Source organism: Prosopis cineraria, unplaced genomic scaffold (genome assembly GCF_029017545.1).
Source record: "Prosopis cineraria cultivar Desert tree isolate PC_DT_omini unplaced genomic scaffold, ASM2901754v1 PC1285, whole genome shotgun sequence".
Taxonomy (NCBI): domain Eukaryota; kingdom Viridiplantae; phylum Streptophyta; class Magnoliopsida; order Fabales; family Fabaceae; genus Prosopis; species Prosopis cineraria.
The window spans coordinates 15,879-33,787 of record NW_026556610.1 but is presented as its reverse complement, the minus strand read 5'-3'; the positions used below and the strand labels follow the sequence as shown (position 1 = coordinate 33,787).

At 29.9% G+C, this 17,909-nt stretch overlaps 1 protein-coding gene and 1 pseudogene across 1 annotated transcript; one reads left to right on the top strand and one right to left on the bottom strand.

Annotated features, from left to right (window-relative positions):
- Window positions 1–162: 162 nt before the first annotated feature.
- Window positions 163–560, top strand: LOC129299755 (uncharacterized; the record flags this gene model as incomplete). The annotated part of the gene is made up of 1 exon (XM_054938220.1): window positions 163–560. A coding segment is annotated over one exon (249 nt), but the record flags the coding sequence as incomplete, so codon positions are not given.
- A 2,736-nt stretch (window positions 561–3,296) lies between these two features.
- On the bottom strand, window positions 3,297–10,568 carry LOC129299754 (metal transporter Nramp5-like; annotated as a pseudogene).
- Between the last annotated feature and the right edge of the window lie 7,341 nt (window positions 10,569–17,909).

Sequence of the window (17,909 nt, the reverse complement as noted above, 5' to 3'; positions counted from 1 at the left end):
GCCTAATTTTTGGTTGCTACAGCTAGAATACAATGTATAAGGCTTGTTTGCCACTCATAATGATTACCAAATGTTGACCATTTTAGTTTTGCATGAAGTATCACTTACCTTTCTTTTTTTTCTGCCCTGACCCTTGTGTTTTCCTTCTATTGAGCTCATCAGGTTACTTCGGCATGGGAAAACAAGCCAGCAAAGCAAGAAAAAGAAGATGTGATATTATTAAAGGTTGTCCCTCCTTTGGACCGGGCATACATAAGATGGCTTGCTAGAGATGTCGCGAGAATTCATGGCTTTACTCCTAAAGGTATTCGTGCTGTGAAGCCTCCAGATCATTATATTGAATACATGCAGTTGAATGGATGGTTGGATGTGAGTTTGGATGATCCTGATCTTGCCCATTTATTCAGGTAGACTGTTTCCTTGTTGGCTAAATGATAAAAACACCAAAAGGGAAAACAAAGACAGCGAAGTTGTGTCATGTAGACTACCCAGGAATTAATGCTTCATTAAGATTTCCTACACTGTATAGCAGCTAGTCAAGTAGCAAAAGAGTAACTGTTTTATGCTGCATGAATGTATTTATTCTATGTGTCTCTGTTAGAACAACTTGTTTTCACTGCAATAATATGCTTGAACTAGTTCCCTCTATAAATGGCCTTGAAATATACCATAGTTTCTTTTTTTCTTTTTGATAACAAACTGAAAGCAATTAGCACCAAAAGGCTACAAGCAGTTAACAAAACCGGAGGGTAGGATCCCTCATCATGCACCAAATCTTGTAACAAGTTTGGTGGATGATCAAAAATACACAAAATATCCTCAAAGTTATGAGAATTCTTAGCTAGGTAATCAGCAATACATTTTCTTCATGATCCATATGATGAATTTCCAGAGTCCCTTCTCTATGCATCAGTGATTGAGCATCCGCAATGACATTTCTAAAAGGGTGTTCATTGCTACAATCTCGAGAGAGAAGGTTCACAGCTTCAATAGAATCAGTGCAGATATTAATAAGTCACATCAAATTGTTTAAATAAGTCCTCATACTGGTGTTCCAAGTTGGTTTATCAATTCATAGGTGGCCAATTAACTCCAATTAACTCCTTTAATAAATCATTATAATGGGGTTAATTAGAAGAACATAGTTACATTGTTCACTACAGACACTTTATCTTGATGCTTTCAATGTTTTGGGTTGTACTACTTTCAAGAAATATACTATGCTTCCCAGAATGTGACGTTCTTCACCTGTGGTAATGCCCTTAACTTACTTGGTTTAAGGTTTTCATAAGTTATTCATAAATTTAATTTAGAGATCAGTATGCCAAATACTTTATCTTATACATCCATAAAGATCTAAAAACTTAGTGAAATTTGAATCTTGAAACTACAGTACATGGCTCAGGAGCTAGAGATGAGAAAGAGAGAGCACTCTCTCACTTTGATAAAAAAATTAGGGAAAATTAATCTTCTAATACTCCTTTTGACTCACTTAAAATTCAGTCTCTCAAGTATGACTCTGTGCAACTCTGTCCCTATATTTTGACTCATTTAAACTCAGCTCCTAATCTTTCCATCATTTATAAATTTATCCTTGTCATCCATAACTCATGTTGAGTCATCACTAAGTTATTCTACAGGGAAAAAATGAATTACAAACATCATTAAAAGTTGGTTTTGCGGCTCCAACTTAGTTCGATTTGAATTTTGAAATTAAAAAAAAAAAAAGTCAACCGTCTTTGCTAAAAAATGCTTTAGCTTATTCACCAACTAATTCAACTTTCCATTGAACTCCAGAGCCACGTTCTTAGGTTCCTCCTCTGCTTCACACATCCATGCTTGTCTAGAATGTTGATGGTGTTCAGTTAAGTATTAATTATTTTTCTTTATCTTTTCCTTAAAAGTGGCATCGTCAAAGCCAATACTTGCAGAAAACAAACACCAACAAAAAATAATTCCTCTGCTTTGTTCCTTGTGTGTTTGCTTCCATTGCTAAAGTTGCCAAAGAATTCCTTGAAACACATGAAATTCCTTTCTCCTCTGCTTGACCAGCTGGACAGTTTCTATCCGGTACTCATCAGTTGCTGCTAAGGCGGTGGATGTTGGGGCAGAGGCCACGGTGCTTTTGATTTTCGAGTACATTATGTCTGGAATTATCGAGTCAAACGAGTTCACAAATATTGAGATGATATTTCATGGTAATTAGAATTTACCATGTAAGTAGTTTAGTAAAAATAATTTTATAAAAGAAGTTAATAAAAAAATTTACAAGGTTAGGTGAGATTAAAGAAATGTATTTAAAATAATGAATTTAAATTGATATATAATTGGTTGAGATTGAATGTTGGGCTCATCTTGTGGTAATGGTTGGGCTTTTATTGTCTTTAGCTCAATGGATGGTAAAACTTTTAAGATTCCAGATTTTATTAGACGATAGGTTCTTGATAAAATTTTATATTATGTGTATAATATATGAAAATAGATAGATTAAAGATAATATGAGAGCAGGACGACACATGAAGAACGAACCAAGAGAATTTTAAATCAATGTTTTAAAAAACTGAACTGAAAAAAGTTAGTGGGTTTTAGTTGTAATTTAATTAAATTAATTGACTGCGACGGTTGTGATGTAATAATTAAATAAAAATAATATAAAATGCATATATAAAATACAATATGTTTTGTTATTAAAGAAATAGCATGTGACCATAAATCAACAATATTATAAATTATAATTTTATAATTTATAAGCATAGGTGGTTCTTGGTTAAATTAAATATAAATAGACTTAAAAGTATTTGCATTTGCACAAAAATGAAGTTAGGGGTTTAATTTTTGAATTTTTTCCCTTTTTTTAAGAAGAATTTAAGCTATTTTTTTATATTATGTTTAGAATCATCTGATTTTTTAAAAAACCATTTTAATTTTCAGCTCAACTCTAATTCAATCCAATTTAATCATGAAAAATAACGTTTTTGGTTCAAACCAAACTATTAACGACTCTAGTCATCCAACTAGTCCGACCATTCATTTGGTCTGGTTTTTAAAGTAATGATTTAAATAATAATTACTTCTCATTCCAATATATAGACAACTTTACAACATTTCACATAATATGGAGCTCTTCATCACCTGCGGCAATCAATGCCGTTGACTTCGGTCAACAGAGTATATATTTGAAACTTGAGTTCGAGAGGTTTTATTCAAAAATTTATAGCTATAGATCACTAGTGGTATACAAACACAATTATCTTTCTTCTGAACATCCGCAATAATGATCCAAACAGATGATGAAACTTATCTTGGAACTTTATCACAATATTCCAAGTCAAAATTAGAGATACTTTTGCAGGAAAAAGTTCAGAATTAGAAGCAACGAGCTACCTCAGATCTACCTCAGATCCATGTTGATCTATTCAGGAAATGAGACGTCGGTTAAATCCTCTCTGTAAGGAGCGTGACTCAGTTCCAATTGGCCATTATTAGGATTCATGAATCCTTTTTCCATGTGGGTTTGTACTGTGGGGTCGTTCTTGGTCTCAATGTATGTCTTCACGGTGTCTTTTCTTAGGGTTAGGTATATTACAGCTGCGATGTAAATTGCCATCAAAGGGAACACTATGATCCCAATGAACACATTTGCCACCTTTGGTAGACTGTTATGAATCAGCCAACCCACAAATCCTGTACTTAGGTAATACACATTGATCCCAATGATCCCTGCCCCAAGAATCCATGATATTATGATGATCTGCACGTAGTTAATTATAATTTTGTCACTTCTTTTTACATTTTGATATACACAATAGGAATTGGCTTTCCTCTACTGACTTCCTCCTCCACTACCCCTTCTCTTCAAATCTAGATGGTTTAGAGTTAAAGTCTTTAATTTTTATTATTTATTTATATTTATTAAAATAAAAATTATAAATTTTTGTTGGATCATCAATTTTTACAGTCTAGATTTAATATAGATGGTTAGTGTTAATTGTTTAAATTTTTATAAATTGAATGTAGATTGAATAGTGCAGATTTAATATTAATTTTTATAATTAAAAAAATATTTTAATCATACAATATTGAAAATTAAGATAATCTCCTAACATGAACTTTCCAAAAAAAATATTTTTAAAGAAACTACAAGTTAAAAATTTTAAGTTTGAAGTGTTCAAAGTAAATTGTATAGTTAATTTATAAAAATTATAAAATATTTTAATATTAAATTTAAACAATCATTAAATCTAAATTTAGCTTGATCACAAATTTATTAAATTTTTAATTTTGTAAATTTTTATTTTACTAAATATAAAATAAAAATTTAAATTTAGACCTTCCAAATTTGCCGGGGCTGGAGGGGAAGTTAGAGTAGAAAAACCGAGTCCTACACAATGGATCACAAAGATGAAAGAGAGATATAGAGAAGAACATATAGCTCACAATTATAGAATTCTTGTGAGGGACCCATCTTGGTGCTGCTGCTGCTAAACTTGAGAAGTGGGATCAAAGCGAATGGAAGCTCAAATGAAAGTATCATCTGCAAAATCACCTCTATTATATATTTTACCATCCTCACAAATTAACATAATCAGCAAAAAAAAAAAAATGGTGAAAAGGAATGTAATATAATGTAATGATGAAGTTTGAAATTACAAACCGAGGCAATGACAATGAGTCGTCCTGCCCCTGAGGATCCACCAATGAGAGACACAATAAGACTTGGTGTGATGGCAATAGTCCGAGTCACCAAGTTCCTAATCCATTTTTTCATCTTCAGATCCAAGAAACCCTGTGGAACCAAACAAGGCAGTTAATTTCAGAAAGCAATACTTTATTATAATAGGAATGGGTAATAATAATAATAATAATAATAATAATAATAATAATGGGGATAATGTAAGTTTTCATCCCTTGAAGTTGTCCCTGTTATCAATTTAACATTTGAAGTTTAATTTTTTATCAATTTAATTCCTTAATTTTATTTTAATTATTGATTTGATCTTTATTATTTAAAAATAGGTTACATTGTTAAATTTTCTGACATGAATAATAAAAATATTGATAGCAACCATTTAGATTAATAAAAATGAGCATAATTATTTAGGTAGGAAAAAAACAGACTCTAAAATTTTAAAAAATAAGGGAGCAAAATACATTGTAAGAAATTATATAAAAATTAAACTAGTTTGAGAGTTATTAATTTTTCTTATATATATAAATATACATGCAAATTATCAATATATTTTACATAGTAGATTATTTTTGTATTATCTACAAGTATTTTTTTATTGAAGGTAATCATGTTTAAGGTACTATGGACACTAAATATGAGCACCTCTTTTAGGAGAGATTCAAACCTTTGTTCACTGTGCTGTAAGGGACTAATCCCTTTTCTAAACCCAACCATCATTAGTACTTTATACACTAGATTATTTTGAGAGTTAATTTACATTTTAAACTTAAATGATTCACATAATAATTTAAGAAAACATAAAGGATGGAATTAATAAAAATTATATAAATTTTTAGGAATTAAATTGATAATTAAGACAAATTCAAGAAACAAAAAATTTCATTATCTCTTGGGGATAGGATAGAATGATAAACATGGTATGGAATTACCTGCATGATGTATTGCCCTGCATAAGTGCCAGTGATAGCAGAGCTTTGGCCTGAGGCTAGTAATGCGATGGCATATATGGTTGAGCTGGACCGTCCCAGAACATTCTACAAATACAGACGATGAACACGAAACGTTTATGAGAATTAAACAAATTTGATCTAATGATTTGATTATTCAGATTATGGAAATGTTATTGGGAAACCTTGAGAAGGAAAGAAGCAGAGTTGAGAGTGAGATCACTGCAATGATCTGTGTTTTCGTCAGAAAGATTGGCAGAGGCACAAACAGTGCCAGATACAGAGACTACTGCCACATTGATTAGAAACGCTATAAAAAGTGCGATCCCACTCTCCATGAGGAAGTATCTGCATGCGTCCTGCATTATTATTTTATGAAATTTAATTTATTAGTGACCTGATGATTAATTAATTTAGCTTGCTTATTTTGAAAAATTAGCAGCATGAAATAAAAATAATATATATAAATATATATTTATATATGAAGTCAGAAATTATTGGAAAGTCTTTTACGTACATTGATGCCGCGCACGGTGTTGGGGACTTTTCTGGAGAGCACAAGAGCAGAGTGGAGAAAAAGGTTGTGCCTGTGATACATGTTATCAAGAAGCAAAAAATAAAAATTAGCAGAGAAAGTGATTGGGTTGTTGAATTCTATTTTCTTTTTTTTTAATGTTTTCTAAAGTAATTCTGTAAAGTATTTTTTTTGGAACAAGTTTTTTGTCTTGAAAAAAAAAAATATAAAAAAATGTTTGAAAATGTGCTTTCTGTTCTGCAAAAAAATTAGAAGTGTTGTAAAGAACCAAGAAATCAGAACATCTTTTAAATATTTTTTAATTTTTGTTATGCAATAAAAAAAGACAGAAAATATCATGTCTTCATTAATGACAATTATATTAATAAAATAAATTATTCTTTTATCATAATTTATTTTACCAGCTTCAAATAGTTTTTTTTTTTTGGCATTTCTTGTTCACAGAACTTGTTCTGAAAAAGTATCGTACAAAATTGATCAAAGAACATGAAAACATAAAACAAAGCCAAACAAACCTAAAAAATTTATATATATATATATATATATATTTGAATCAGTATTTTAAAATTATATTTAAATTCATGAAATATATTAGAATGAAAGAATAATTTTTTAATTACCATAATTATCATTAATATAAACAAAAATATTTTCAGCCTTTTCTTTAATTTTCCATAACAAAAAAAAACATATAAAATATATTCCAAGTTTTTAGCTTTTAAAATAACTTTTAGCTTCTTTGTTTTTCAGAGAAGATAATAGAAAATACATTTTCAAACAAAAAAGTATATTTTATTCGACCAAAAAAAATAGAAAGTGCATTTTCAAACAATATTATTATGTTTTAAAACAAAACCTGTTCTAAAAAAGGAAATCAATTAAAATGATGTGTAAGATATTATACAAAAAAATAAGATATATTCGCTTTGATCCTATTTTATAAAACACCTTTTAAAAGTAATTTTTGGTCTGAAATATAGGATACCTTGTAATAACTAAACTACTTTTTTTAATTTTATCCCTTTTTGATTAATGTGAAGGTATTTAATGTAATTATTATTATTATTTGAATAATGAAAGTATATCTTACTTTTTTATGATATCAAGAAAAAAAAAATTAACTTTTCTTAATATGTATGAAACAGTTAAAAATGCCTTATGATTAGAACTAAAGAAAGTATAGACGTACGGCATGATGAGAGCACCGAAGAGGGCAATGGCGTCGCCGGTGGCTCCCTGACCAGTGAGTTTGGGGACAAACATGCCTTTGACAACCCCAGAAGCTGGTGGCTTCACGTAGCTCATTTCTCCGAAGAACATCCCGCCATTATCAGCACTAGCGTTGATATCAGCAATTCCAGCTTCCTTATCTATATAAATTTAATTTCAAAATTATTACTTTTTAATAATTTAATAATTAAAAATAATAATAAAATTTGGATTAAAATTGTAATAATATAAGTAGATTAATTATCAATTTTTTTTGCAAAATTATATTGAACAAGATTAATATGGCCTTTAAATTTATTTAAATATGTTAATTATATTCTTCTTGTGATTCTGCATTTTGAGGTGTTTTCCTTCCAATTTTGGTGTTTCAGTAGTCAGATTTGATAATCCCTTTTAATTTGGTTCGCAGATTAGGTGATTGATTAAAAATATTTTATTAATAATGTACTTTCAATTAAACAAAATTTTAAGATTGTTTTAAATTAATTGGTTACATATATATTCAAAATTTAATACGAAAAGTATTTTGTACTTTGATAAGAAATATGGAATTCTACACCAACAATTCTCTTCATTTTATAATTATTGCTTCAAACAAACCACTATATAGTGGGTATGATAAAGATATAAATGTTATTAAATATTACACAACTATAATTATTTGATGATGAATATTTCCTTTTGTTGCTTTCTTGCAACATAAAACTTAAAAGAAGAAAATTTAAAAAAGTAAGGAAGTAATATATCTGGAAAAATGATTTAGCAATAATTGTCTTAAAATTTATTTCTTTCAAAATAGTTAAATTTATTTTAATTTATATTTTTTTCCTCATTATTTGCAATTGATTTGTATTAGAAAGTTTGTGAAAGTAGACAACATGCTTAATGTTTCGAAATATTTACAATTTATTACAGGTAAAATTTTAAGTTTTCAATCTAGTATCAAATTAACTTTTCATTTGGTGTGAGTCTAGCTTTCTTCATCATTTAATTTCTAAATTTCTAAAGAATTTTTTTTATGTTATTAAACTTTTATTTGGTTAAATTTCCAAATACAAATCTTGAAAAATTACACACATCCATTCACAACCTAAAACGAAAAAAAGAAATGCACACGATAAATACTTTATTAAGATGCTAATATATGTATTATATTTTAAAGAGTTAAAAGTCATTTTTCTCCTGGAAGTATTAATCGAGAGACATTTGATGTCATAAACTTGATTTTTGGTCATTTGTCTCATAAAGTGTTTCAAAACGGATTACTTGTATCTCTACCATTAACTTTGATCGTTAAATCATTTTATTTGACCATATATGTCCACGTGCTATCCACATTGGCTGGCATAAATAATAGAATTAAATGTTACTTTTGTCCTGGAAGTATTAGCCAAGGCTTGAGGGACACCTAATTTTCTGAACTTGATTTTTGGTGACTCCCTCTCAAATGTTTAAAATCGGATGACCAACTTTTCTTCTGTTGTTAACTTTGATCCTTAAGATTTGTGGATTCTCTCCTTTTCCTTTTCATCCTCTTACCCCTTATTCCCAATTTCCAGCACTTAGATCAAGATTATTGGATGGTCTAAATTTGATCTCTTATATAGTGTTTCATTTTATTTTGTTTTTACTGTATTTTTTAATTGTTTATATTGAATTTTAGCATTTTGAAATTTATTATTTATATTTTTTATAATTTAACATTTTAATATTAATTTTATATGAGATCAAATCAAAACCATCTAAATTTTAATCTACTAATCAGAAAGGGAAAAGAATGAAAGAGGATGTAAAGGAAGAGGAAAGAATCCTCTCCCAATCATTGTCATTTTATTTGAACAAAAACATCCACATGGCACTCCATGTAGCATCCACATGCCGTTATTGATGGTTTGTGCGGCATGTTGAATAAGGCAATCAAGGCAAAAGATCCTATGAAGGCATACCATACGAATATTTTGTTGTTCACATCCATTCACTATTAGGAAAATTAAAATTAATGATGGACATTTAATGACGGACCCCCAAAACCTCACTAATTATAGAGATTAGTGACAGACATTTTGTGACAAACTGAAACCTGTCACTAATTACTTAAATTAGTCATGGATTAATCACGACCATAGGACGTCATTTTATTTTAGTCAACTTTTTAAAATTAGTAAAATGTGATTAAATATTTTATAAAAATATAAAATTATAATATATCTAGAGAGATTCACATGAAAAAAAATCTTCAAAATTACCAAATTAAATAATTGCTCAAATAATTCTTTTTCTCTTATTATTAATAAAATATATAATATAAAATGATGTACATAAATATTTATTTTCATAAAATATATTATTTGAAATTAAACAATATATTTATTAATTAATATATTGATTTATATATTTATATGTGTTAATGTATTAACATATATTATCAACATATTTAAAAAAATAATATGTTAAGTATATCAAAAATACATTAAGTTAAATATATGTGTTCACTTAATATTAAATTTTGTATATTAAGATTGAAAAGTCATTACAGCTTAACTAGCAATGGGTGCATGAGAAAAGAGATAGGTTTTATGTTTGAGACAAGACAATGTCATAGGTAGAGACCAAATTAAATTAGATTGTTGACATGGTAGTAATATGGCATGGAAGTCTAAGTGGCAATAATGTGGCAGATAGTGGATGATGTGTACTTGAGAGGTGGCATAGGAGGCGACATGGCAATGATTGGACTAGCAAAATTATTTTAATTATAAAATAAATTAGTGACAAAAGTTTATTAATTAATTACAAATTCACTTTTGTGACTAAATTAGTAATGCTATATTTGTGATGAAAATTAGTGAGGATGATCAGTCATTAATGATGGATTTTTCTAACTAATCCGTCATTGATTTTATTTTTTTAGTAGTGATTCTTGATTTGAGCCATTAGACTTATCATGGCCTTTGATTCTTGTTGCTTGACCTTGCTTGCAATGACAATAAAGGCTTATACTACTATGCTTTTGATAATGATTTTAACGGTGTTTTTTTGCCGATTCTATTGCCACAGGCAAGGAGCAATGGACAGTGGTCCTACTGTGTTGCTTGAGGTTGTTGTTTGCTCCTTTTGCATTCCCTTGTTTCCAATGTGGATGCCACATGGAGTGCCATGTCAACATTTTTGGTCAAACAAAATAACTTAAAGGTCAAAGTTAATAGCAAGGGCAAACTTGTTATGTTTTTAAACGTTTAGGCAAAAAATGATTAAAAATTGAGTTTAGGATACTAGGTATCCCTCAGCTAATACTTCGATGGCAAAATTAATCTTTAACCCTATTTTAAAAACATTATCTAAAAAATCTTTTGTATTAAAAACATATTTATTGAATTTTTGTTTATAATCTCATCTTGAAAGGTTGATTTATCCCATAGTTTTTATAATTAATTAACAATTTATGCCAAAGTTAGAATGTATTTTAAATATTTCAAAAATTTTATAACAATCAATAAAAAAGATATGCATCCATGTCATGCATGGTTCATATATAACAGTTTTTTTAGGGAGAATTCTAGTTGAGAACTATGGAAGAGACTTAATTATTGGTGAGTCCCTAAATAATTTAAAACCTCAATTTAGTCCTCTAAAACTTTGGTAAAAATAATTTGAATGTGGAAAATATAAAAATACCCTAGGTTTAGACATTAAAAAACACCATCAATGTGCATGTGATAGTGGAGAAAGAGCAACAAGCAAGGCTTTGTTTTTCTTAAAAAAATAATTGCCATTGATGTCAAGCCTCGACATTAATGGCATAACTGGCATAGAATATGAGATTGACTCATATTCCATAAGCCTGAATTAGTCAAAAATCGAGTTAAAATATTGATATATATAAATTATATAAATTAATAACATTCATAAGGTTTTAAATATTTTTTAAAAATTTCAACAGAGTATCCCTTATAATTTAGACCCTTCAAAATTTCTACAATAATAAAGCCTGTTATTCAACCCAGTAAAGGAAACTAGCTCCATATCAGCAAATTACATACCCACAAATTAAAACTAGGACCTCACTATAGTATACGTGAAGCACTAACTATCATTGTATAATATAATGAATATTTACATTAAAATAAATGATTGAAGTGTGCTTCCATCGTCCAAAAAATAATAAAGCCCATCAATGATCAGCAAAAGGTGTTGGGTCAATTATATTATTTGAGATCAAAGAAATTTTCAGTGAGTAGCATCCCAATCAAAATTATAGATAAGACACTAAAAGTAGTAATTAATATAATTTAGTTTAAAACAAATCAATAGATTATTAAACCATATAAACTCCCAATAAATGACAAAGTTACTTAACAACATAACCATGGAATAAACCAATAATTTTGGAATTTTAATAGGTTGTCAAGAATCATATAATAAAATAAAAATATACGAAAAAGAATTTGAATGATGATATAATCAAGGAAAAATTTATAAATAACTAATATAAAACATATTTTTTAAAATCCAATCTAGGAGGAAATTTACCATATAAAATCATATACTATTAAACAATAATTTATTTAGTAGAATAAATTTAAAAATAATAATTCTCAAAATTTCACATTTAGTGGGACTTAATCAAAACAATTAGCAAGTTTGAATACATAATCCACAAGGGTAAATCACCAACAAGCATGGTTAGAAGCCACAAAATAATTAAGTACGGCTAGAAGCCAAGAAATGAGCACAGGCATGTAGCCCATGAAATAAGCATGAGTAAAATGCTTATGAATATCCATCCCTCCATTCCACATGCATTGGCTTGCACATGGGGCTAACACCTCCTACAAACATCCTGCTAGGTAGGTGTATCATGGCACGACAAGAGTTAATAGAACTGTCATTAGCATTCAACATTTTAAACTTAGTCCTTCTTATAAAAGTTATCATGTGTGCAAGAAGTTGAGAAAAAAAAAACTCAATAATTTCATTTTCAAAGTATACAGTTTAACTACTATTTTCCATTTATAAACTCATTTTTATTTCTTCCTTGCACGAACTATTATATTAAAAGTTTTTATATCAACATAGAGTTAAGTAATTTACTTTTAAAAATTTGGACCATATATTCTATATCAACTTCAATCAATTCTTATTCATAACATAAATCATAAAAATAGAATCTACAAGAATGTTTATACAACTTATAAAAGAATAATATCAAAATTTAAAATTTAAATAAAGAAATTCTATAAACACTTTGCAAACAATTATTTAGGACACTATTCACTTATCTGAGAGTTTACTTCTCACTTATATCTCAAATGATCCCATAAAATTCCTCTTGCTGAGACAGAACAGCACAATGACAAGAAAGGAGAATCAGCAACCTAACTCCACTATGGCTGGCATATGCGAACGAGAAGGATGGTAGCAGATGAAGCAACAGTAGCGATGGATGAGGTCATTGTTGAAACAACATGGTAACTTAAGCTGTAGCTTTACCCATACTTCTACAATGATCTCTTCAATGAGTTTTGCTTCATGGCTACACGGAGAAAGGAATCATTAACAATTATTTAGTTCTCCATTTGGTCCAAAATGTTGGAGCTATTTAATTAATTTATAAAGATTAAGAAAATTAGTTTAGTTAATTACTTGTATAAAAGATGTATTGATTTTCCTAAAATACCCCCTTTTAATCATTGGAATTGGAAACTATCCCATTAGTGGAAACCCTCAATTAATATGTGGAGTCAGTTGTGATGGTTTGGAGAAAAATTATAAATTTGGAAGACAAAGTGAATTGAGGTTTTACATTTAGGATGAAAGCGAACCCCTCAATTAATTTCTACATTTAGGATCGGAGGCAGTATTACTTACAACCAGCTATGTATTATTAAGCCAAATTCAAATGAGTCAATCATCCACTTTGGTATCTTATCTAACAAAAATGGTCATATTGTTCCTCCATTGATCGAGAATGTCAAGTCTTGAGAAGTATCATGGTCATCCAATAAGAAGAGTTTCCATTTTTTCAAATGAATGAGTTGAAGACCTAATTATTCTAATAACTGATTGAAAAGTTGATCATTCGAACCTTCAATTCATAGATGTAGTTTTCATGATTTTTTCACTTGGTAATCGAAACAAAAATGGCATTAAGTTAAAAATATCCAAAAAAAATCTATGAACTAAAGCTGCCACTGCTATAATGTTTGGCTTAATTATGAAGGCAGTAAAAATTAGTTGATGGTAGAGTTCTAGAAAAGGCAGCTTATCAAGAAGACATAAAGAAGAACAATCAAGTGAAAGGAAGTAACAACACACACACACACAAAGTGATGAAATATCCATGGCAGCATTGGTTTTTATAGCATACTTTTATCCCATGATCCAAAACTTCAATTGTATAGTAAGGCATATGACTACTTGGTGTACGTGTGTACATGTGTGTGTATATAACTGTGGGCGTGTCTGGGTGTATGCATGTGTACTCTGCATACATAAAGCCACACTCCTACTATCAAAAGAACTCAATTTGAAAATATGCTTTTTAAATATTTTTCTTTCATTTTTATTTTGAGCTTTTGCAGATATAACCAATATTATAGGGCTAAGTTCAGTAAATAGCTCAACATTTATTATATTTTGCATTATGAATGGCTTCTTGTATTTGTCAATGATATATCATTGTATATCAATAATAAACCTCTTACAAATTTGCAAATTTTCAATGATCAATCCCTTGAACACCAATGATAAACCTTTGCGTATCAATGTCAACTGGCCATACTTTCAAATTTTTAAAAATTTGGTCCTTATTTTTTGAGTACGAGAATTTTTTCAGCCAATGGGCCAATTTATCCTTTTTGTTATTTTTCTCTTGTTTTGTTTAGAGAAATGAAAAGGTTAACAATGTAACTGTAAGAAGAGATTAAGGTCCGTTTTGTTGGATTTATAATTTTTTTGGCACCCATTGATGGGCCGACCATATATATTCCTCCCCGGCTAAAGTAATGCAATTTCTAAATGAGAAAATCACTTAGCTAATTAATTAAAAGTTTTAATATCTAATTTTGAAATTTAAGCTTTAAATTTAAAGTATAGAAGATATTTTACTTTGATGACATTAAACGGTAAAAACAACTTGCAAAAGATGCCAATAACAATATTTGAACTACAAATCAGGAAAAACATATTATACATACAGTCTTTCTTCAAAGAATAAAAATAATGCGGGCACATAGGATTTAAATTTTCTAAATTTGAGATCTATGAACTTCTGTAAAGTTTTCCATTTTTAATTTTTTTCATTTGTTATTTTTCAAAATATATTATCTTATCTTTCGTTCTTAAAAAGACAAACTTCATGGAAATTTACGGATGTTAGTTTTAGAAGATTTAAATTCGCGCGGAAAAAACATATATAGCAAAATTCATTATTCATCCTCCGTACTCATTGGTGTATTCGCTTTGAAACTATTTAAGATTGAATTGACGTTCAAAATGTGATTTCAATCAAATGTATGGAGCAGAAAATTTGAGAATATCTTTTCTTTGAGTCACTGGACATACGGAATTGCCAAAAGGTATGAAATTTATCAATTTTATCAAAAAAAAAAAAAATCTTCCAACGATGATATTAATGCTCAGTTGTTAAAAGACCCATCACAACTCATGTACTGAAAATATCCATACGAAGTATACAAAACTTACTTATCTGCAGAGTTATAGCCAGATATATTTGCAACTTCTTCCAAGGCCTCTCTCCATCTTTGCACCTTCTCTCTGTTTTCAGCAAATCTCTCACTACGTTTCTTAAAGGCACATGCAAAGGCACCTCTCTTATGACGCACATCGGACAGATCAATCTTATAGGAGATTGGGTGTAATGATCCTAAATATTAAATTAAATTAAATTAAATTTTCTTCTCATTGATAGTTTATTTAAATTAGTTTTATAATAAGTGGAGAGTGGTTGTTTAAGTGAAACTTATATAGTAACTTTTTTGAAGGTTTAGAGCTCAAATTCTATTGAGTAAAAGTTTGATTTTGTTTTGTTTTAAATTATAGAAAAATTTTGTGTCCTTTGTTATAATTTTTCTCGTGCCTTTCTTTTAAGTTTTCCCAAATTATTTTTGGTTCAGATTTTGTTCTTCTTAACGCGTAAAGAACCGAGCATCATTTTCATTTCTTTCTCTTCACCGACATGAACTCTCTCTCTCTATTTCTCTTCGATCTTTCTAGCGAGCTCACACTATTGTGCCTCTAGTCATCATTCTTCCTTCATTCTTCCTCCTTCCGCCAGCGTCCTCTTCAATCTCCAACGCTACAGCTGCGCTTTTACCGACAGTGTGTTGAAAACGTGAGATTTCTTCCTCCGTCATCATCCCCTGTCTCTTTTCGGATATGTGGTCGAGGGAGGTGCTTTGTTGTGCGCCCTCAGTCTTCATCTCTTCACCCTTTCTCAGCTGTAAGTATCACAGGGGTTTATGTGGTGGGCTCAGTCTCTCCTCTTCCTCTAGCTTCCGATGTTGTTCTTCATTTTCTAATTCTGGTTGTCAAAAATTTTTGTGGATATTGAGGTGCTGTTTGGCTTATGTTGGGTGTTACTTTATTTTGATATTGAGCTGAATCTGCGTTGTAGAATTAAATACTTGAAGTTGTTCGAAGATTTGAATGTTGATTTCATGATTTAGCTCATGGTGGAAACTCAAGATATTTGTGAAAATGCTTGAAAGAATGTTGTTAAATTGGCATAATATAGCTTTGAAGGATCACATGTACAGTGACTTGAGCTATTGCTTGAGATTTTAAAATAGCAAAGGAGGGGAAAGAATTAATTTGATGCTTGTATAGTACTTTATTAAGTCTAAATGAAGGATAAGAATAGTTGATATGGTCTATTATGATTTTTAATTGAAGATGGGTTACAAAGAAGTATAAGGATGGATTAAAATTTGTCAAATGGTTTAATTGACTCAAGCATAATTAGAACTAAAATGAAGACAGTGCTCTCTTAATTACTACTTGCAAATTGATTATTGGTATATTGTGAAGCATGAAGTTGCATATGATTTGGTTTATATTATGTTTTAAGGTATTTGAACATAAGAGTTGGTAGAAATGTGATTATTTAATTTTCATAATGGGCTTAGAGGAACTATAAATGTTACTTGATGGAATATATGTCTTTACATACAATTTGTAAATTTGAACTACACATGGGAATCTTGTAGCACCTAAAGTGAAATTGTTAAACTACATGATAATTAAGATTTTTGTTAAGTTTGAAATAAGAGTTGACTTAATTATTACAGTTGAATGTTGCTAAATATTGTTGACTACTTGATAAAAGTTGTTGGAGGGTTCAGTTAGAGTTTAAGGGGTTAATGAGAAATTTAGAAAATTATTGAAGAGCTTGAATATTAATTTTACTTGCCTATATTAAAAAAAAAGGAAAATCATAATGATACAGAGATTACTGATTTATGTACTAGATCATTTGTGGTATCACTAAAGTAAATGAGAACTTGAGGAGGTCCTGTAGCTTTATTGGCAGGATCCGACTCTAGGACAAAATCCTCAAACCTACAAGCAATCTTGAGGAGAGGTTTGAGGATTTTGTCCTAAGCGTTCAGTATGTGTTTTAATAGCTCCCAGACATTTAAATCAGGTGCATATAAGTCACTATTTTTATTTCCTTCAGTAGCTTTATTGGCAGGATCCGACTTGAATGAATTTTCACTAGTGGGCCTTGCTGAATTGATCAGACTTCTTTCTGAACCTTTGACTACTTTATGAGTTCTTTTTGTGGGCCTGTAGCTAGCAAGATTGGGCTGATTGCTTGTAGGTGCGTTTTTATCCAAGGCAAAGTCATTTGGGCCTTCCCATGAAAAATCCAGCCCAGTTCAAGTAGCCTTTCTCTCCTTTTCTTCATCGTTCCATTTGCTCTTTCCTTTAGAGCTTTTGGCTACCACCTCCTCCTCTCTAGGTCTCACTCTTTCCAAGCTTGCTGCTTCTTTCTTCCTCCATACTTTCCTGACAAGTTTAGTAGGCAATGACTTAGGTGGACCAATGTGCATCTCAAAGAAGACTTGTTGCTGAATTCGGCTTCCTCCAGATCTGCAAGAATGTTGAATCATGTACCAGATGTAGGATAAGGTCCAAAGCGTGTTGGTGGATTAGCCATTGTGTTTCTCGAGTTTAGTATGTCTGGTTTCTCATGTGAATTTCATGAAATCGTTGAACTCTTCTTTCAACAAACTCTGAATGGATTCCGGTGAGTGCTATGTTTGAATATTTTCTCTTCTTTGCATTTTTTCACGTTCTTTTGAAGGCCCTAATTCCTTAGTAGGATTCTTATTCGTCTGATTTTTGCCCTTCCCTTTAGCCATCTCTAGTGCTATGTCTAGTGGTATGCTTTTTGGATTATGGGGGCAGTTGTGTTTATTATGACCATAGCACCCACAGCAAAAAAAAAAAAAAAAGATTTAAGCTCTCATATTCCATGTTAAAT